Source organism: Eleutherodactylus coqui, chromosome 4, assembly GCF_035609145.1.
Source record: "Eleutherodactylus coqui strain aEleCoq1 chromosome 4, aEleCoq1.hap1, whole genome shotgun sequence".
Classification (NCBI taxonomy): Eukaryota; Metazoa; Chordata; class Amphibia; order Anura; family Eleutherodactylidae; genus Eleutherodactylus; species Eleutherodactylus coqui.
The window spans coordinates 21,907,208-21,928,354 of record NC_089840.1 but is presented as its reverse complement, the minus strand read 5'-3'; the positions used below and the strand labels follow the sequence as shown (position 1 = coordinate 21,928,354).

Genomic DNA, 21,147 nt, shown 5'->3' with positions numbered 1-21,147 from the left:
CTGTAAGAGGGCTGGCCAAATAGCTAAAACTATTCTTTGTATAAACTGTGAAGTGAGTGATAACTATAGAAAATTCTGGAATGTAACCACAAAGCGCGATAAATAACAAAAAGGTGTATAGAAGGGGGAAACAATAGCCTTCTGTGTACAGTAAGTGTTATGGGAGTATTACTGGTCGCTCCTTGGCTTTAATAATAGCATGAAAACTCTACCTCATGTTATCTGAAAGTGTCTCAATGCCGCTTTTGTTTAAGGGTTTAACGTTCTCAAGTCTTGCGTTCAAAGGTGCTTGTAAAACCTCTCAGAGATGCCATATTATGCCAGTCAGCTGAAGCCTAAGAAAGCTGAATAACTAGATATGCGAGGGGGGGGGGGGGGGGGAGCTCAGGTCTGTTCTTAATTGGAAACAGAAAAGATGACAAAACAGTAGTAAGAAGTCAACAAGGGGTTATTTGGATTGCGAAATCTGGCAACCATTGGGCCACTATGAATGCATCCATTGTTGTTGCTTGTGATTAATGACAGTTGTACAATAGAAACAGGATGGGGGCATTTAACGGGCACATACCCCCCACCCTTACTCCTATATGAAACATGGAAGAAATATTCAACCCCTTGTTCAGATTGGGCCCCTGGATACCGTGTAATGTCATCGCCGTCCCATGCATCAACTGTTTACCAGCTGTGAAAAAGTGAGAGAAATGCTGAAAAAATAAGATAAAAACAAAAGTAAAATAGAAAAGCGAATCACAGAAAAGCTCCAACCATCTGTTCTTACAGAGATAAAAAGACGTGTAAGAAGTTTCTGCAGCTGATATGTAATATGCTCTTCTGAGCCTTGAGGAAGATGACTCGGATTATGGTGTGCTTTCATGTTTTGTCTTTTCCTTTGCTACTTTGTTGCTGGAATTAGGTTTTATTTGTTATTTTTTCAACATTCCAGAACAACATGGCTTTAGTCTTATAAAGATACAAACAGTAATTTAAAGGGGACATGCACAAAAAACAACATAAAGAGCAAATTCATAAAAGAGTATTTTTAGGCCTTGTGCTGTCCAAGCCTACAGCAGACTAGACTCTGACCAGTGCTGGACCTTGGTTAGATAGCACCCCGTGCGGGATTTGTGTCCACCCCTCCCCCAATCAAAAGAGAAATAACTAGAAAGAAGCAAGATAGCAGCATAATATCAGACAGCTTAGTGAATAAATATGGTAGTAACAGAACCAATCTCATACCATAAATACAGCACCAGAACAGCTCAAAACATAAAGACAGCACCAGAACCAAGATCAGTACATAAATACAGCTTCAGAACCAAGCTCATAACATACGTACAGCACCACAACCAAACTCAGGACATAAATATTGTGCCTGAACTAAGCTGAATACATAGATACAATGCCAGAAGCAAACTAAATACATAAATACAGCACCAGAAGCTAGCCCATAACATAAATGCAATAGCAAAAATAAGCAATTGTGTGGAGGAGTGCGAATGGACTGACAGTGGCACCTCAGAATATTAGAGGAGGGGAGACAGAAACAGGAGGAGAATGATTCATGTAGCTCCACAAGCTGCTGCCGCATGGAGGAAGAACACCAGCAGGCCGTGTGAACTTAAAGGGAATCTGTCATCTACTTTTACCCTATAAGCTGAGCTTATGGGCTGAAAGTAGGTGACTTGCAGAGTCAGAGGATGTAAGTGTTATACTTACCTTCCCCTTTGTTTTGCCAGGGTCACTGCTGAAAGCCACCACTCAATGCATAGAGCGGGGCACTCTAGTCCCGTTCTAGTTCTATAATGGGTGGACTACTTAGCACCGCTGCTCAATGCACTGCAGTGGTGGCTTCCAGCACTCACATTGGGGGAACAACGGGGTAGGTAGGTTTAACATTTACATCTCCGAACTCAGCGGTTCACCTACTTTCCCGTTTGATAGTGGAGTCATATGATTGGAAGTGGAGTCCGGGCCATACATATATGGGAAAGAGGAGATTGAGGCCTAGGGGCTTAGTCACATTGGCGCATCGACGCCCGTGTTACTGCAGGATGAAGACGGCCGCACTTCAGGATGGACGTCTCTCTGCAGCGCCGGAAGAAAGAACATGTGACCGGCTTCACTGCACTTTCAGCAAGCTTAGAAGGATGGAAAAGCTGACTACCTAACCCATGTGAGGATTGAACTCGCAACCTTCAGGTCGTGAGTGAGAGCTTAGAACTGCATACTGCTGCCTTAAAGGGGTTGTCCCGCGCCGAAACAGGTTTTTTTTTTTTTCAATAGCCCCCCCGTTCGGCGATGCAGGTGTTGAAAAAAAAAACCGGATAGTACTTACCCGAATCCCCGCGCTCCGGTGACTTCTTACTTACCTTGCGAAGATGGCCGCCGGGATCTTCACCCTCGGTGGACCGCAGGTCTTCTGTGCGGTCCATTGCCGATTCCAGCCTCCTGATTGGCTGGAATCGGCACACGTGACGGGGCGGAGCTACGAGGAGCGGCTCTCCAGCACGAGCAGCCCCATTTCAACACGGAGAAGACCGGACTGCGCAAGCGCGTCTAATCGAGCGATTAGACGCTGAAAATTAGACAGCACCATGGCGACGGGGACGCTAGCAACGGAACAGGTAAGTGAATAACTTCTGTATGGCTCATATTTAATGCACGATGTACATTACAAAGTGCATTAATATGGCCATACAGAAGTGTATACCCCCACTTTGTTTCGCGGGACAACCCCTTTAACACTCTGTACCACACTAGGCCCCCTATACAGATATATCAGGTAATTAATTGCCACATCATTTCTGACCTACAGACAACATGGTCATAGAAGGTGGAGATTCGTCTTCTTAGAGACAACTTTTCTCTATCCTTACAGAACTCAACAAGATGCATCACATGCAGAATAATCTACATTGGATGGAAAACAAACTTGCTTGTTCCTGGTATTACAGTCTTGTCACCGCAGAGTTTAGCAAAAATAATGATGGTAAAAATGTGAAATTCAATTCAATTGGTAAACAAATAGAATTTCCATTTCTTAGCTTCAGCTCCTCTAGAGCGGCTCCCAGCCCCGGTGCGCGGTGGCGGCATCCGGCCTTCGTAGCTCTGTGAACGTCGCCTGTTGTATTGATGCTTACCATCTTAATCTGTTGGAACATTTAGTCACAGGAGACTCAGTTCAAGAACCGGTCAGGGTACTGTACCTGCGGCAACTCCAGATCCTGAAGATATACGCCGTATATTGGGCAAGAAGTTATTATTGTGTGTGCTAAATAATATGGCACAAGCCCTGCGTATCAGCGCAGAAATCAATAGGTTCGGCTGAAGTGACTAAATGTAATTAAATCCAGTGCTTTTCTATAGATCGCTTGTTACACATTCAGCAGAACGGAGTTTTCATCCTCTGCACTTGTTTGATTTGTGAACCAGAATACATTTCTGATTAACTTTCAAACAAGCAGCCCTTTTTTTAACCTATAAAGCTACATGAGGGCTTGTTTTTTTGTACCATTTAACATAACAGACTGTGCTGGAAAAGTCGTAAACATTTCTAAGTGGGGATAAATGGAAAAAAAAAAGCATTGCGCTATTTTTTTTGGAAAGGGGTGTTGTTGTTATGACATTCACAGTGCAGTAAGATGGACATGTGATCTTCATTATGCGGGTCACTCAATTTATAGCGGGTTTTTTTTGTGTAGTACTACTTAAAAAAAGATTTCTTTAAAAAAATGTGCTTTCTGTCGCATTCTTTTGAGCCCTATAACTTTTTTTAGTTTTTCATCGGGCATCCTGTGGGCTCTTCTTCTTCTGCAGGCCGACCTGCAGTTTTTACTGATAGAATTTTGGGATACATACAAATTTTTCATTACTTCTTTTTGAATGGTTTATTGGAGACGGGGCGACCAAAAACGGTGCAGTTTTGGCACTGTGTATATACTTTTTCGGATGGCATTAATAATGGGATGCTTCGATAATCTGGACTTTTGTGGACGCAGTGAATTCACTTTTTATTCTTGCTTTGTTCTTTTGACGACTGAGAGAAGGTGTTTTTTTTCAACTTTTAATATTTTAATTTTTTTTAATAATTAAAAAATGTTTATTTTACCCCATTTTTACTATTTTCTTTAGCCTTCACAGGGCTTGAACTTGCGATTGATTGTTTGATCGTTCAGACAGTATAATGCAATGCCATAGTATCTCTATGGAAAAGAAGCCAAGACCCGGTCCGAGACAAACTATTGACACCGAATACTAAACACCAAACCACATAGTACTTGGGTTTGAGGCAGAAGACACATGAGAATTTCCGAGCACAGGTACACCGAGAACTGAAAACTAGGAACACAGAACACACTGGCACATAGCGCTGGCCAGTACACAGTAAGCATAACTGGCAACCCTTGAACAAAGGGACTAGTTTAGGTACCGTTACATAGAATTTGATAGGTTGACTGAGCTGAAAGACAACCGAGGCCGTCTATCAGCACCGGAAGCAGAGAGAAATGTTAACACTTTGCAATGTTTGACGTCTAAAGACATTCTGATTGAAGCTTGTACAGCTCCGTTGTTGGAAGACGTCCGGCAGGGTATTCTTACTGTAGATTACTGGCCACCCTGTTGTCGAGGGCCTCTCCAGCATGTCTCATACAGCAGTACTGGCTCTAGCCAGCAGATGGTGCCATTGTATAATGGCAGAAAGAGAAAGCCCCCTAGGAAACACTAAATTCAAAATTGGATTGCAAAGGGTTAATCCTTCAGCGTTCCGAACAGAATAACCCTGCACTTGCGTCACCCGGCCCATCATGTACTCCAGGGCTGATATGGTGACTTCACTCCGGACCCGCTCCCAAAACCTGGAAGTCACGGCGCAGTTAGTGCCAATGACAATGTGTTTTATAGGTGTCCAGGTTGGCTTCTTCTGCCCACTTTAGCGGGTACAATTGAGGCGACTAGTTTAGAGTTGGCATCATATAGTTGCCCTAGTCTAAAAGGAATCTTTCCCAGTGAGTCTGTCTGAGTTTTGGCACAATTTACCTCCAGAAAGGCCAACTATTATGAGAATGTGTACTATAAAATTACATTACGCATCAGTGGGAGAGCACAATTTACTATGTTTCCTTAACCTCATTCTGTAAAAAGCAGCAGAAGCCGTTCTGTACATTTATTTTAAGCAATTTAATTTGTGCTTTCCATTCCCTGGTACTACAGTGCGGGGCACCGGCCAAGCTTCCCGCTCGATCTGGCACTTCCTGTTCCTGAATGTTGTCTTCGTACAATCATAAAATGTCGATTAGTATTTCAGAAAAGTAAAGTCGGCAATTTCATTACAGAATTTTAAAAAAGCAGCTGCTTCTGTCCGGACAACTGCATTCAGTCAAAGTACATTTTCTCTGAGAAAAGAACACATCTTCCTGGCGGTGATGAAAAGCTGTTGGAACGGCGGCTCGTTTCTGTGCAGGAGGTTAGAATAGTTATTACATTGTCATAAATTTCCCCTTGTAATTGAAAATCTCTCCACCGAGCAAAGAGAAGAATTTCTGTTTTACATGCTTTGTAATTACGGCATGCAGCTGCCCTCGAAGACGTGTCATTTCTCCAAACCCCATAGTCGACCTACATTTAAAGCAATCCATTCATTAGAAACCATATAAGAGACGACTTCTAGGAACTGACTGGAAGACGTAAACAGACGAGCAGATGTAGCAAATAAAGATTGAAGCAATGTATATATATATATATATATATATATATATATATATATATATATATATATACACGTACACACACGCATTAACAGAGACATAACTTGAAGCTTCAGGGCCCAAATGCAAAATCTATAATGGGGCCCCCAACTATAATGTTTTATTCATAGTACTGGGCTCCCTATATGGAGAAGAAAGGCCTTATGGGCATCCTCTGCATCCCCTATTGCTACGCCCCTGTTACATATAACATGATGTTGGCTCACTTGTGTACAGTTTTACCTTAGCCAATAGCATGTATGTCAGCAACAGACACCATTAAAGGGAATGTGTGATTATAAAATTACCCCTTTTATAAATCAAGCTCTTTCTTTAATTTGCGTATATATATATATATATATATATATATATATATATATATATATATCCTAATAATAGTCTCACACTTCCTGTTCTGTAGAGAAAACTTCCCAGCAGGCATCACATTACCATCACAGGTTGGATTACACTCAAAGGTAACACCCGTAAACAGGGAATTAGGATCCATCATTCACAATAGGTTGATGTCACAGTTCACCTCCTCCCCCTCCCTGAACAGGTAACAGAGCATGCTCACAACACTCTCTCATACAAATCAAGGAGCCTTCTCTTGTCCTTTGTGTCTTAGGCCCATGAGGCTGCTGTAAAGCCTATATCTAGCTAATCAGAAAGCAGCATGCCGTGGCCTATGACCAATGTAAGCATTGGGCAGTCTATGAAGTTGGGTGACCATGTTGGACCACCAGAGTGGCGCCACAGAAATCTAGGTGATGACCCGGACCCAACGGCCTTTCTGCAATGCTGAGTGCGGAATGGCCGTGGATTGGACGGCTTCCATTGACTTCAATGGAAGCCGTCCCCACAGAAAATGCTCTGAAATAGAGCATGCTACGATTTTTCATACGCAAGCGGAAACCGCAACTGGTTTCCGCTCGTGTGCATGAAAAATCACTTTTCTATTATATGCTACGGATGGACACTGCTGCGAAATCAGCGGGCAGACGCCCGCTGCGGATCCTGCAGCAAGAATACGCCCGTGTGCATGAGCCCTTAGGATCTAGCTAGCCTTAGCTAGCAACAAGTGATTGTAAGTACAAAGGTTTAATTGTGTAACCATTATGGCTGTACTGTTATTGTTCATTTCTATTTCTGTGTTTATCAACAAAACTTTGGTTACTCCATCTGCTGCATTGTATCTTGAATCCCGCATCACACCACCACCCATAACACATACAGTATATATAGCGCTAGAGCCGCCAGAGTCTCTACATTACTAATGACCTGGTACCCAGAAATATAGATTGATTTTGCAGTGATCTTTTGACTCTCCTTGTAGAAAGAAAATAAACTAATAAGCACTACTAAGACCCCAGTGAAGACAACCCACCTTCCTCTCGGCAGATCAACGTCGTCTTTTTTCCACCGGACTGTTGGCTGTGGATCCCCCTGGACCTGACACCGGAATTCAACAGCCTCGTCCTCAAGAACTACCTGGTTAATTGGTCTTCTGAGAAAAGTGGGCCGTTCTTGAAAAGGAAAACAGAGAAGACAAATGGTCATTAGTAAAGCCTTTAACAACTCCTTTGAGTGACATTAGCAGAAGGTTCGGCTCACCATACTAACAATGGACAGCACAAAGTACAATAAAAACAATGGAGAGGGAATACACCATGGAGACGAGTGAATGGATTCGGACTACTTTGGAGTTCTTACAAAAAGTTTCAAGTTTACTGTAGGTGGGGGATCAGAATGGGAAGCAATTATGGTGGCATGGAGAAAGCAAGGTGTTGGTTGATTGGGTTTATTTCCGCACAATATTTCGGTAACGTCATCATATAGATTTCAGAGGATTATTGTGGCAACCGCCATACCACATAATGGCATAGGATCAGGAAGGATATTGTGTCGACTTATATTCCAAGTCTTCTCTAGAAGGAAAAAATAACTATGTACATACAGACTCTTTTGGGGTTTTACAAGGCTTATTAAAAGGTCTGCCATGGACTTGCAGTAATGTTATCTTCCGATAGAGGGCGCTGTAGAGGTTCCATCTTCCTATTTGCATATTTCCCAGAGTCGCATGCATGGTTTTAAAAGTCTCCTCACACCTTCTAGGTGCTCTCCTAAAGAGAAACCAATATCTCCCTAAGCCACATCCATAGGCCTCTTAATACCCAAGCCTGTAACCTACTGCACATTGATGTGGGGCAAAAAACCCCGAAACAGCTATCTGTACATGGTTATCTTTTTCTTCTGGAGAATACTCTTTCTTTTGCTCATATTCCCAGTCATTGTTGCAAGGCCTGTAAAAAGGTCTGACCAGGGGCGTAACTATAGAGGATGCAGGGGATGCGGTTGCCCCCGGGCCCAGGAGCCTTAGGGGGACAATAAAGCCTCTCTTCTCCATATAGGGAACCCAGTATTATGAGTAAAACATTATAATTGGGGTCCCTGTTACAAGTTTAGCATCGGGGCCCGGGAGCTTCAAGTTACCCCTCTGGGTCTGACATTGACTTGTAGGAAAGCTGCCTTACAATAGGTGGCGCTGTAGAGGCATTATTCCATCTTTCCATATGTATGGCCTTATAGGTCTCCTCACACCTTCTCCTAAGGCTAAACCGTCCCCTTCCTGACCCTATAGTGTAATTGGGCATGGTGGTTTCTTTACACCCCCGATCAGGAAGAATCGCACAGTAGGAATAGCTTTAAAAAATGACACCGACTTGGTTTATTTTTCAGCAACTCGACTCTAAGAAGAAACATTTTAATCAGTCAAACAGCTAATTGCGAAGCTATAGAGTGAGCAGAGTCCTGCTACTGCCAATACAATTAACATTCTATGTGTGTGAGATAAACTCGATTAGAGGCTCCCGCATAACTTGCTTTCAGCGCTAATCTCCCTGGATATGATCTGACAATGTGCGATAATAAGCACGCTTCCCTTAAAATAAAACGCTACATTAATAAAACAAAGCTACCGGCGATAGCGCATATATTTTATATTTATCAAATCGTTGTTGATCGGATTAAATAGGGTCGGTGTTATGAGAGCTGAATTTGGGAGGTTTTGGACATAATGGGCGATTTATAGGAAAATATTGCAGGTACGTTTTACAAGTGACCACAACGCTGATTGCTCGTTAGACCCCGTTCTCACGGCAGATTTTCATCACGTATTCCAGACAGGTTTCTATGCGGATCTGTGCCAATTCAGTATTTAAATCAACCCTCTGGGCCCATGACAAGATTCTGTCCCGAGACCGGAAGGGGAGGAGGTGTGTTACCTCCAGTTGGTCTTCGGGGCTTGGGCAGAAAAGTGGCAAATGTTGATAAATGTAGTTCTGAAATATATGTCACCATTACACACTGAATGGAACCAACTGGGGAACACGGACATGGAAAAGGACTTGGGGTTTTAGTTAACTGTAAGCACAATGGTGAAGACGATATGGGGTTGTGATTCATGGCCCGATCCGGCCCTCACACTCCTTCTGAAAACCCCTGGATGCAAGGCTTTTTCACAGGGAAACCGCCTTGAATCACGGCCGCGGCAGGGGATCACGATTTTCTCCTATTGATTTCAATGGGCGATAATGCAAAGAGAATGGACATGCTGCAATGTGTTTCCTGCATCACACTGCCATGCAGGGAAACATCACCTGCATCCGGAAACTAAAGGAAATTTGTGGCAAAACGCTGTGATTGAAATCACAGCGTTTTACCAAGCGCATGTATGAGAGTGACCATAACTAGAGCAACCAGTGTCAGGCAGCTGCTGCCAAGGCAAATAGGATCATGGGATCACAAGCGAACTAGAGGCACATGACAAGAACATTATTCTTCCGCTTTACAAGCCACTGGTCAAATCACACATGGAGTATTGCGGACAGTTTTGGGCACCGGTACTCAAGAAGAGCTTGAGCGAGTACAAAGGCGGCCACTAAAGTAATAAATGGAATGGGCGGACTACAATACCCAGAGAGGTTATCAGAATTGGGGTTACTCACTTTAGAAAAAAGACAGCTAAGGGGCGACCTAATAACTGTGTGTAATATATCAGGGGACAATATAATAAATGAGGAAAATTGGCTTCCACCTCGCTGGGGTTTTTTTTGCCTTCCTCTGGATCAACATTGGGGGGGAGGGGGGGGGGGGGTAATAGGCTGAACTGGATGGACCTAAGTCTTTTTTTGGCCTTACATATTATGTTACTATATTCTCTGCTACTCCTGCGATCTGCCAGTTTCAGGCCCAATTTTCAACTTTCCAAGATGGCTGAAGCAATTTTATAGCTACACTGTTCTCTCATTGGTCAATGCTGATCACATAAGTAGTTCTGCCCAATCATAGAGCAGTATTAGTCTAACACTACCAATGCATTGTGGGATTCAGACAGTCTGAAAATTGTGTCAGCCATCTTGGATGGCTAAAAAGGGGACCCGGAACCAGCAGATTATTAGAGAGGTGGCAGAGAAGAACAACTGCAGGTAATCTACCCCTTCCCCTCTGGTCCTGAGATAGAATGTTGTACAAATAACTGTTGGATCACTTGCTATTGAATGCTATGGGAATCCAACAGTTCATACATTATGCAGCGTGGAAAAAAAAAGAATCAATATGTCAATTATTGACGCGGCATCGGAGGCCAAATGCAGATTTGTCCCATTGATTGCAACTAAATCCGTTTACAGATCTGTATGCAAATTTAAAGTGGGATTCGGAGGCTCAGCCAACAGGGATCTGTGGATGCAACTCTATGTGAACATGCCGCAATGGCTGATGGTTTTCTATACAATATGCATGTTCTCATTTGCGTTACTACAATGGGTGCAGAGGGTTTGGTTATACGCAGACCCTGGAACCTTAAGGGGCTCATAAAGTCACTCTTTCTCATATGAGGAGAACAATACTATTGACACAGCATTACAGTTGGGACCTGTTACAGATTTCATATTGGGGCCTGACAGCTTCAAGTTATGCCTCCACATATTCTATATACTATACTATAATTGTAAAATATGGTCCCTGAGTATGAAGTTATGTCCAGAACTCAAGTTTAAGTGACCACAGGGGCTGAAGGTAACTATATTTATAAAACACGAGTATGTATCCCATCTATAGACCCTATGGTCAAGTAACAATGACCCCATATGTGCACATACGAGGAATCCTGTATATATAGAAGGCAGGCCATATTGGCGATGACTCACTTCTTACATCTGCATAAAATCTTCCTCGGATACACAAGTGGATTAGCTTCACTCAATGGGGAAGTTCTGTGTGTGGAAAATCCAATACGGATTCTGCATCAGAATGCAACATGTTTGTGCATTGAACAGATCCATGGGGGGCATTCATAAAGGCTTTTACGCAAGTTCTGGCATTAAAAAAAGTTGCAAGTCATTGCACAAATGGGGATTTGCACCCAAAAATTGCCCTTTTTGTGCCACTCTTGCCACTTTTGTAAAAAAAAAAAAAAAAAAGGGATGGTCTAATCTGCACGATAATCTGCTGTGTGAACAGCCTAAGGCTGGATTCAGACGAACGTATATCGGTTCGGTTTTCATGCCGAGCCGATATACGGTGTCCTCATCTGCACCCCCTCTCCGCCCCTCTGTGCTATTTGCAATGAAAGGAGGCGGGATGGGGGCGGGACTAAGTTGTGAGAATTAGCCCCGCACCCGTCCCGCCTCTCCTCATTGCAAATAGTGCAGAGGGGCGGAGAGGAGGCAGAGAGGGGGCAGGAGCTCAAAGCACTGCTCCTGGCTCTTCCAGCCTCCCCCCCCCTGCAGAGAGAGACGACGTATATTGGCTCAGCGTGAAAACCCAGCCGATATACGTTCGTCTGAATCCAGCCTAAAGAAGTAGGCACCGCACGTCGTGTAAGGCTGCTGTCACACCCGCGCTAGAGCTCAGTGCTGGGTTTCCGTCTCTATGCTCCATTTTTGGAGGAGACAAACTGATATAAAATGGAAAAGGGCTGATGTGTTTTTTTCCCCCATTGATTTCAATGGGGGTTCAAAAAAAAAAAAAAAAAGCCAATAGAAAGGCTCCCGTTTGCTTCCATTCCATCTGCTTTCCACTTTGCTGCATGGAAAAATAACGCTGCAGACTGCACTTTTTTTTCATCCAAAATGCAGAGATTCCCATAATAATGTGTGGCTTCTCTCCTGTGCAGATTACTTCATTTTTCTAGATCCCCTTTTATCATTATTGCTTTTCTTTTGTTTGTCGAGGACCTTTAGGCTGGTGTTTGAACTACCGCTAATAACAGTGTACACAGCCTCGCCATCACTCGCTATGGGGTCTCCTATGTTGCTTATTATCCAGATTCTTTGATAATGACTTTAGAACTGGATATTTTTACCCGCCTCAAACCTCTGTGTTTAACCTCAAGGAGAGAACATACATTTAGGACCATATCAGAACGCAGCTGATGAAACATTTGTAATATTATCACACGATGAAAGGCAAGGATATTGTATCCGCCGTCTCAAGCCTATTTTTCTTAGATGAACAAAACCTACATGTTTTTCTCTGTTAGAAAGGTACAAATTGGTAAGAATGAGCCCCATGTTGTCAGGTACAAGGACTGCATGCTATGGGACTTCAAAACTTCATCTAATGTCCTTTCTCTTCCTCCGATAATGGGAGCAGCGGAGATAAGACCTAAAGTCGTCTTCTTTTGTCGAGGTCGTTAAAAATTCTATTCAACCAATTCTAAGTTACATGGACACCATTTCAGCTCTCGCATGGGGTTGTCATGTAGCTTTCATAGGGTCTTAAACTGTAAATTGGCCTAGTTATGCAGCGATATCCACATCAAAAAGTCTCAGTGTGTGATCTTTGTAGAAATGCTCCATATGACGCATATGTTTAGTTTACCTCCATTGATAGTTGTACATCCAAAAACATGCAACATTACTACCCTCCAATGGGTATAAATAACAACACAAGCATGAAATAATCGTTAGCCTATGGATTAGTGACGTAAAAGGTGCCCATAAGGCTAGGTTGACTCTACATTCCCTTATGTTCTGGGGTTCAGTCCAGGTTGCTGTCTGAATCCACAAACACTGGATTCAGATGGCACCCCAGAGGGGAACCATAGGCTTCCAAAGGAAGAACAACAAGGTATGTGTTTGTAAGGTTTCTATTAGTTTCTATTATATTTGGAGGATAGAATAGTGTAGTCAACTATATCGGTGTCCATTTCATAAATTGAAACCTATGGCTCTGTCTTGGGCTTCTGTCTGAACCTTCAAAAAAGAGGTAGTGTTATTCTCGGGACATACGCCGAGTGTGGTGTTAACCCAACCTTGGCTGGTTCATTGTTGCATCTTATGCCGGCATAAAAATCAACCACATGGAATGTTTATGTAGAGTATAGTACATGGAGCATACTGTCTCTTTGATGTTACCTCCACATCCTTAAGGAAGCAGTGGTCAAGGATCAATCATAAGTGAAAAGGATACTCAACCGAGTAACTAGACCAGAAAACTAGAAGTTGTGTCTTGGGAGGAAGTCAAATGTCTATTGCAGTTGTGTTGACCGTTCCCCTTTATGATATATTAATACATTATAAGAAATATGTATTAAAGGTACACAAGGTATTTCTACATATAGCAGAAGCCAAGTAGATATATTTAAATGACCCAAAAAGTCCATCTTACCAAATACTGTCAGCTCAGCCGGATCACTATCTCTTTCGCCAACCATATTGGTTCCGACACAAGTATACATGCCAGCATCACCTTTCCTTGTGTTGGAAATCATCAGTTTCCCACCACGAATCTTCAATTAGAAAAGATATAATACGTCAAAATCGGAATTTATGGCCCATTGACATGTAGAAAAAGTTTAAAAATAAGGGCCTATAACAAACAACAGTTGGATACAGTCTCTTAGAAATAGTAAATGAAGCTTCTGAATAGAATGGGACTATTTTTCTGAGAGATATTGGAATGAGTCGTCCCACTAAAAGAACTCATCTCCTATGCACAGATTGTTGGTCGGTCCTTCACCGAACACGATAACAAGGGTCCGCTCTCTCAGAACAGATATTTATCCCCTAACCTGTGGATAAGAGATAAGTTATTTTTGTGGGACAAACTAGTACTTGACATCTGATGTCATCATTTAAAATGCTCAAGACCATTTAAAGGGGTTATCTGATGTACATATACAATTCAAATACATTAACAGGGAATATTGAATTAAAGTGACACTTTTGTCCCGGGACAATTACCATTCTGCCAGCCTCGCTCCAGTGATCCAATGTGGCCATGCTTCTTAGATTACCCAAATGCATCTAAGACAGTACACACTTTTATGATTGGCCAGCTCTACAGTGGCTGATATTGATGCACAGTGTGCATTGGGTAGTCTAATAAGTAGCACAGCCATCTTGCATCATGAGAACCAGGCCCAGGAACCGGTGGATCCGCAGCTGTATGGCAGTATAGAAGGGTATCAGGTAATATGCCCACCCCTCTGGTCTTGGGTCAAAAGTCTGTCCAGGAACCAGAGGATCACTTTAATAGAGATGAGTCTCTCATTCAGGTCCTCCATCCATTTGCTGGAGCCTAAGGCAGTTACAATATAAGGACTGTGCATGACCATTTCTGTTTATGAATTACTATGGATTATTGATTACAACTTACACTAATTCTCTCATCTTTATCATCTATTCGAACTTTGTCTTTCTTCCAGTAGATAGTCGGTTCTGGATGTCCCCTGGGTGGCTGGCACTCCAAAATGGCAGGTTCTCCAGCTGCCACCACCACATCTGTAGGGTTGAGTCGGAAGTCATCTCGAAGCACTGTTGTGGAATAATAAGGGATATTAAATCCACATTAGATATACAAGTTTTAACTTCTGTATAATTACATTTTTAAGTGAGCTACAGATGTCATGGGCATGCAGAAAACTCCTTAGTGATACAACAGAGCTGGCATATTGTAAAAGTCTGCGAACAGCGGCTCTTCCACTTGTTCCAATTTTTTTCAGGCTTAGGCTAGACATGGCCAAGAATGCCAAAAGCAAGACATAAATCAGCACTTCATTTGAAAATAAATTAGGTAACATATGTTAGCATCTTATGTAAATGACATGTTTTAAAAGAGGGATTAGGGCCCTCAAGTTGGCCGTATCTCTCCAAAATGACATCCACTTCACTGGGACCATTCCAAATGAATGCTACTTTGCAAAGTAATTGGCTAACAACCTGGTGGAAACAAAGGGACAATAAGTGTTTGGATATTATGAGACAAAAGATGGAAAATAAAAAACATGCAAAAAAATCTCAAATTCTGTAAATGAAAAGACGTTCTAGAGCAAGCAGTAAAGCATTGTAGAATGTAAAGCTATGGTAGTAGCTTCATTGAAAATGGAATTGTTTAGTTGTTAGCCCTTTGACCAACTGCTACCTCTACCCATCAAGCCTTGAACCGTCTGTGGAGCTTTCATGTTCATTTAAGCCTTTCCTACTCAAGCAAATTTGTGGAAGAGAAACCTCTGAGATGTCAAAAGTCCTCTATGCCAGTACCCTCCATGAGCCCGAGTCATAACCTCCCTCATACATCTGGTCTCTTGTGTGATGCCAAGATCACAGCTGAAGCTGGTCACCTTTCATCTAAGGACAACACAATTTAGCATTTGGATTATCTGTAAATTCTGATGTTGCATTATATCAAGTAACCATCTAGCAGAATAATAAGTCAACAGGTAGAATACAGGATACTGCAATGACCGGACGTCAAATGTCGAAGAGTCAAGTATTCAACCATGACGTCATAAAGTCTTCTAGGTTGAGAAGAATAGATGTAATATTGTAGAATAGTCTTCTAGTTATTCGAATAGCTGCACATTTCATGTGTGTCAGAAGCAAGAAGTGTTTAAATAAATGGTCCCGAGCACCTGTCACCGAAAACGAATCATTGCTTCCAGCAAGGCAACTGTTTACTAACACCTGCCAAACTAGGCCGGAATCCAGGTCCTGGCCACACCATGTCATTTAGCAAGAGATCTGACACAGCACATTAATGCGCTGATTTTTTTTCCTTCCTCATCATCCTAAATGGTTTTAAGTAAGTTTAGATTAGCAAACAATATTTCGTAGAACAATTGGAAATCAACTCCTTAGTTTTCTACTCTCCAACTACAACCACGACCACAAAAATATATCTCTATAGGATTTACATTTACATGATGATTACAAATAACCATCTGTCTGTTTCTAGTTTTTCAATCTGGTCCATGTCCCATGAGCCTCTCGTTTATGGTCAAAACAGCAAAGCTGGAAGGGAGAGAAAAACGTTGGCCTGTCAAGAGGAGAAGAATAATTGCAAACGTATCCCAAAAGAACCGGGCTTTTTTTTTTTTCTCAACACAAAGAATTGCTTAGATTCATAAAACCTGGAATATTTTTAGATGTTGGAAGGTAAACAAAGCTGCGCCTGTCTAACTAACTACGAGGGAGGATTACAAGTTTTCCAGATGGAAATAAAAGGACTGAGATTCACCTGTCGCAAAAAACATAGTAACAATGGAGGAAGACATTTTGAAAAATGAACTTCCATGTGCACAGTATCACTTACTCTCAAATTAAATGACTGCTGACTACACTGGAATGGTGTAAGGGAGTCTTGGTTTTATATGCTGTTTTTAGGATTGTCTGTAAAAACAATAAACAGGGAGGTTGCGCTGGTGGCTCAGGGAAGAAGGCCGGAAATGGAAATAGTTGGACACCATCCTAGTGGTGCAGTGAGGCACTAGCCGTTCAAGTGTCCTGGGTAGAAGAAGGCAGCTACTCCTAGGTTGTCTCTGTGGGCTACCACACTGGGTTTCAGCATATCCCAGTGAGGATCGTTGTACAGCATCAGAGTATTGTCTACATCAGGATTCTGAATCTCTTTATTCCTGAGCCTCCTATTGCCTCCAAATCAAAGAAAGAGACCCTGTAGTGGGGTTGCTTTCAGAAACAATAAACCAGTTCAAGTTTGTAGCATAGAGAAAGTGGGTCTGTCTTCTTCAATTATGCATATCCTGCAACACCGCCTGGCACATTTCCAGATGGATGCGTTGGAGACCAAAATCTAGTTACCAGTGAGGAGAGCTCCAGTATCAATGCGAATGTTAGGATGGTCCCAAGATAGGATGGTAATAACGTCAGGTACAGGGATGCATTCTGTACAGAAGACCCTCAGCCTATGCCTACTATGGCGGCCACACATTTTAGATAGCAGTAAGCTGAGACCTTGGTTCCTTCTGATTCCCAGCTCGCAAGTGACATGGAATCTGGACTTGGCTAAGATTACATATGTTCTGAATAAGGACAGGGTGATAAACCATTGTCAGACACCATTGGCAGCTGCATATCTTATTAGAGAACAAGAGCATGTTGCAATCCAACTGCCTTGTCCTTCTTTCTTCCAACATTTGCCTTCCAAGAGAGCTAGACACCCCCATACACATTAGGTGGATTGGTAGTCATTTATGACCAGCTTTGCATTTGGCTTCTTAAAGACATTAGTCTTTCTGCTTCACAATTGTCATGTAATGTCTTCAAGAAGTATTGAATAGCTGAAGGTCATAAAGAAGAGGGGCATATGTGACATGGTATTTTGAAAACCATTAGTTGCCATCTCAGGGCATTGTTTAATGAGTACAAAGGTACTCTACTACAATTGTAGCTAGTAGATGCAAAGAATAATAATAACCCATGGAGGGGCTGATAGGGTTTGGAAGACGGCATGATGCCTATAGGTATATTTTATATGGGACTGGAAGAGTAACATGAATCTGCATGCCCCAATATTAATCTGCAACAGACATCTACTTAGTGGTATTTCTAGCAATGGAGTCTTCTTATGCGCAAAGATTCCTTTAGGTCCTCTCTGACACCAGAGCCTGGATGCAACTGCTACCTCTACACTGAAAATAGGTAAGCTAGATCTAATTGTACATTTTCCTCTTACTATATGTAGAAATGAAGACAGAATATGGAAATCTCTCTTTGCCTTTCTTCATTGTCATCAGTTTTGTGTACTTCTCGCCGTTCGAATGTTGTTAATGTATTCCAGCTAATATTTGAGTAAGATACTATTTCAAGACCTTGTCAAAACAGCACCACAGAATAATTACGCCATGGAAGTCATTAGTGAATGCATTGGTAATCATAACATCAGTTTAAAATTACTCATTTTCATTTTATTCCTATTGTATGAAATGGTGTAAGAAAGAAAAATGACGGAGGCTAATTGTATAAGGATTCCATGCAATGCATGCGGCGAATGTCAATGCTTGTGATGAAAATAGCAGAAAGGATATCTTTTACATGATGCATATTCATACATGGAACAATGGGGTCGTTCACGCAACGTAACTTCAAATTGTACCTATACGTATATAACTGTAGCATACGATACGACGCAGCAGAGTGGAATAGGCAAGACAATGTTACATGGTTGGTCAACTGAGATCATATGAAAGCCATTACCATCTAGTATGGTGGGGACTTGGTTATCCTGCAATCGAATTGTTCCAATTCATATACAAAGAAGATTCGTTGGCAGGACCAAATAAACATTAGGATATCCAAAGCAAGTGGGAAATGGAGGTTGAGGATTTGAGGAATGGGGACTTATTTAGTTTAGGGGGTACATAATTGCATTTGCATATCATGCTCCTCATAGTCTATGACAGACACTAACATATTCTGCTGTTGTGACCGCTATGGTTTCTTCTTTCCCAGCAGGATGTGGAGTTTCTATTCCTACTCCATGGAGTTGAAGTCAGATGGATCAGAGAGTCTCCTGAAGTGACCATCCCTCACTGCTGAGTATCTGGACATTGCAGGAGGAAGGATATTCCACTATATGCTGGTAGTACTGTTGGGGCAATCTGTTGTCTCTGGACTTGAAATTCTGTCTGTGCTGCCCTGATTCGATAGCCAGGATATTGGCGACAAGTCTACAGGGTGATTTCAAAGTCAGGGCCCCCCAGAATATCTTCTAAACTAAAAGAGATGCAAGTAGGAAAATATGTAGAACAATTAGTTGGGTAGGAGAAAACTGTTTTTGGGATTATGGTGGTGCCTGTTGGTCATTTTAGTGGAAGCCGTATTGAATGCAACCCAAGAAACTTGGGAAACATGCGATTAGTGTTTTCAATACCATATAATTCTATATAACTGTATTAATACTCAACATGACTTAATCCATAACTGGAATATGGTTGCAGGTGTTGAAAAAAATGACCATACCTATCAATTTCTGGTTATAGTCTACCCTTAAATCATGCATCTTGGGACCCCCTTTCCACTGAAGTCTCTTCGGCCAAATCCAAGATGACTGCCACCAAACGGGCCATCAAGCACCCCCGTAGTGCCAAAAAGCTTTTCCCCACTCATCTAAATGTTCTACAAAGTATCCTAAATGTTGACCTCAAGGTTGACTCAGCCTTCCATCCTTCCGATGTCGGTAAAGTGAGAACCCAGCTTGGTGGGGGGTAATTAAGTAATAATTACCTGAAAGCGCTGTGGAATAAGTTGGCGCCATACAAATACCATGATTTAAATGTATTTCTTATAATTCAGAAGATATCCCAGGTGACCCTGACTTTTGAATCACTCTGCTCAGGATTGGTGACTCTGGGGTTTAGTAGTATTTCCAAACGTGGTACTAGTTTGTAGCCCCTGTTTTACAGTGTGAGTTTCTGGGATGTCCTTACATAGTTTCTCCAGTCATTGATATAGCCCTCTTGGCGTATCATTGTATCATTTGTGAGGTGGTGCTGGTGGGTGGTTTGGCCAGGCCAGGTTTGATTGGATTATTCTGGGATGCTTGGTTTGCTTTGGTGTAACATGACTTTGTGATGTAAAATTCCCCTGCAAGCAGGCTTGCATGGGGCTACTATTTCTTAGATAAGCCAGAGGGGCATGGGGGGCAGGTTTGTGGATCGCCTTACCGTCATCTGATCTTAACTCATTTTATGGCTCCGTTACTACTGGCCTTCTGTAGGCTCAGGGAGTAGGGGGCCTTGATGGCTGAAATGCACCAGGTCACACATTCCCCAATATGGGGTTCGCCGAGAAGAGTCAGGAAACCTCTACATGCTCAATGTCTTTAATGCACAAACTCAACAAACCAGGAACACAATGACCAAGTGGGTGATGTCTGATGCCTTTGTCCGGTCTGAATTATGCCCTAACCCCTTCCGCCTGTGGGTGTGCAGACGCCTGAATGAAACCCCTCCACGTGACTCACGTCCTGTTCGATGTGGCAGTGGTCTCCTGTCTGCCTTGCACCTGTGTTTCTTGCAGTCCCCAACTGTCATCTAGGCAACGGATGTAACCAGGGGCGTAAATATAGAGGATGTGGGGGTGCGGCTGCACCCGGGCCCAGGAGACTTAGGGGGCCCATAAGGCCTCTCTTCTCCATATAGCGAACCCAGTACTATGAGTAAAGCATTATAGTTGGGGGCCCTGTTCCAAGTTTTGCATCGGGGCCCGGGAACTTCAAGTTACGCCTCTGGATGTAACAGTCACCCATTCATCGACCCCTTAAAGATACAGCATACAGAATAAAGCCATAAAAACAATAAAACATGTAAAACTGAATAACGACTCACACCCTCAAAAGAACCCCCCCCCCAACATGATACTGTACAGTAATCCACTATGAGCGATCACCTGCCTTAACCCTGCAATATAAACTCATTTCTCTAGCAAAAGGTAAAAAAACCTGAAAAAAGTAAAAAAAAATGCAAATACAAGAAAAAATTTCTGTCTCGTTCTAGGATATAAATAGAAATTTAAGCCTGGCGATATCTGTGCGCGTGATTTGGAAACGCTTGCATTGCAAATTTGGTCTCATTATATGGTGTGAAATTTATCATTATTATAGAGGGAGAAGTAGAAACCTTATGTAGGGGCTTTTTTTGACAGATTTAGGACACATAACATTTTTCACACAAAGGGCATTTATTAATTTTAAAGCAGCAGCCTCCGCCGCCGCCCGCCGCTCGCGTTCTGGGAGACGAGCGGTACAGAGTATTTCTGTGTATATTTCGAGCTCCTAGAGTTTTCCTTTCTTGTTTTAATCATTGCATCACGCCTGGAATTGTCACACACGGGGGATCATTCACGCTACACCGAGGGCTCTACTGCTTTATGAACAATAAAGCCAGGAAGCACCTTTGATATAGCGTTTGCCAAGTCACGGAACGCAGCTCATCTCGGGTGTTTCAGCGCAGAAATACATTAAACATGAACGGATTCCGACAGATACAATGAATAAAGACTGGAAATACACTGGAAGTCGGAGATTCTGGTGGAAGACTTGTATCCGGGCAAACCTGGGGAAACTGGAAGATGCAGATGAAGGCCATTAATTACACCTT

The 21,147-nt window shown here is 42.5% G+C and overlaps 1 protein-coding gene across 12 annotated transcripts in view; it reads right to left on the bottom strand.

Moving 5' to 3' along the window:
• ROBO2 (roundabout guidance receptor 2) overlaps positions 1-21,147 on the bottom strand; it is a 466,996-nt gene that overhangs the window by 149,448 nt on the left and 296,401 nt on the right. For all 12 annotated transcript variants that reach the window (XM_066599125.1, XM_066599128.1, XM_066599126.1 and 9 more), the window contains exons 3-5: positions 14,409-14,566; positions 13,419-13,539; positions 7,132-7,270 (exon numbers count right to left, since the gene is read on the bottom strand). In XM_066599125.1, the coding sequence (XP_066455222.1) occupies positions 7,132-7,270; positions 13,419-13,539; positions 14,409-14,566 (418 nt within the window). The remainder of the gene's footprint in view (positions 1-7,131; positions 7,271-13,418; positions 13,540-14,408; positions 14,567-21,147) is intronic.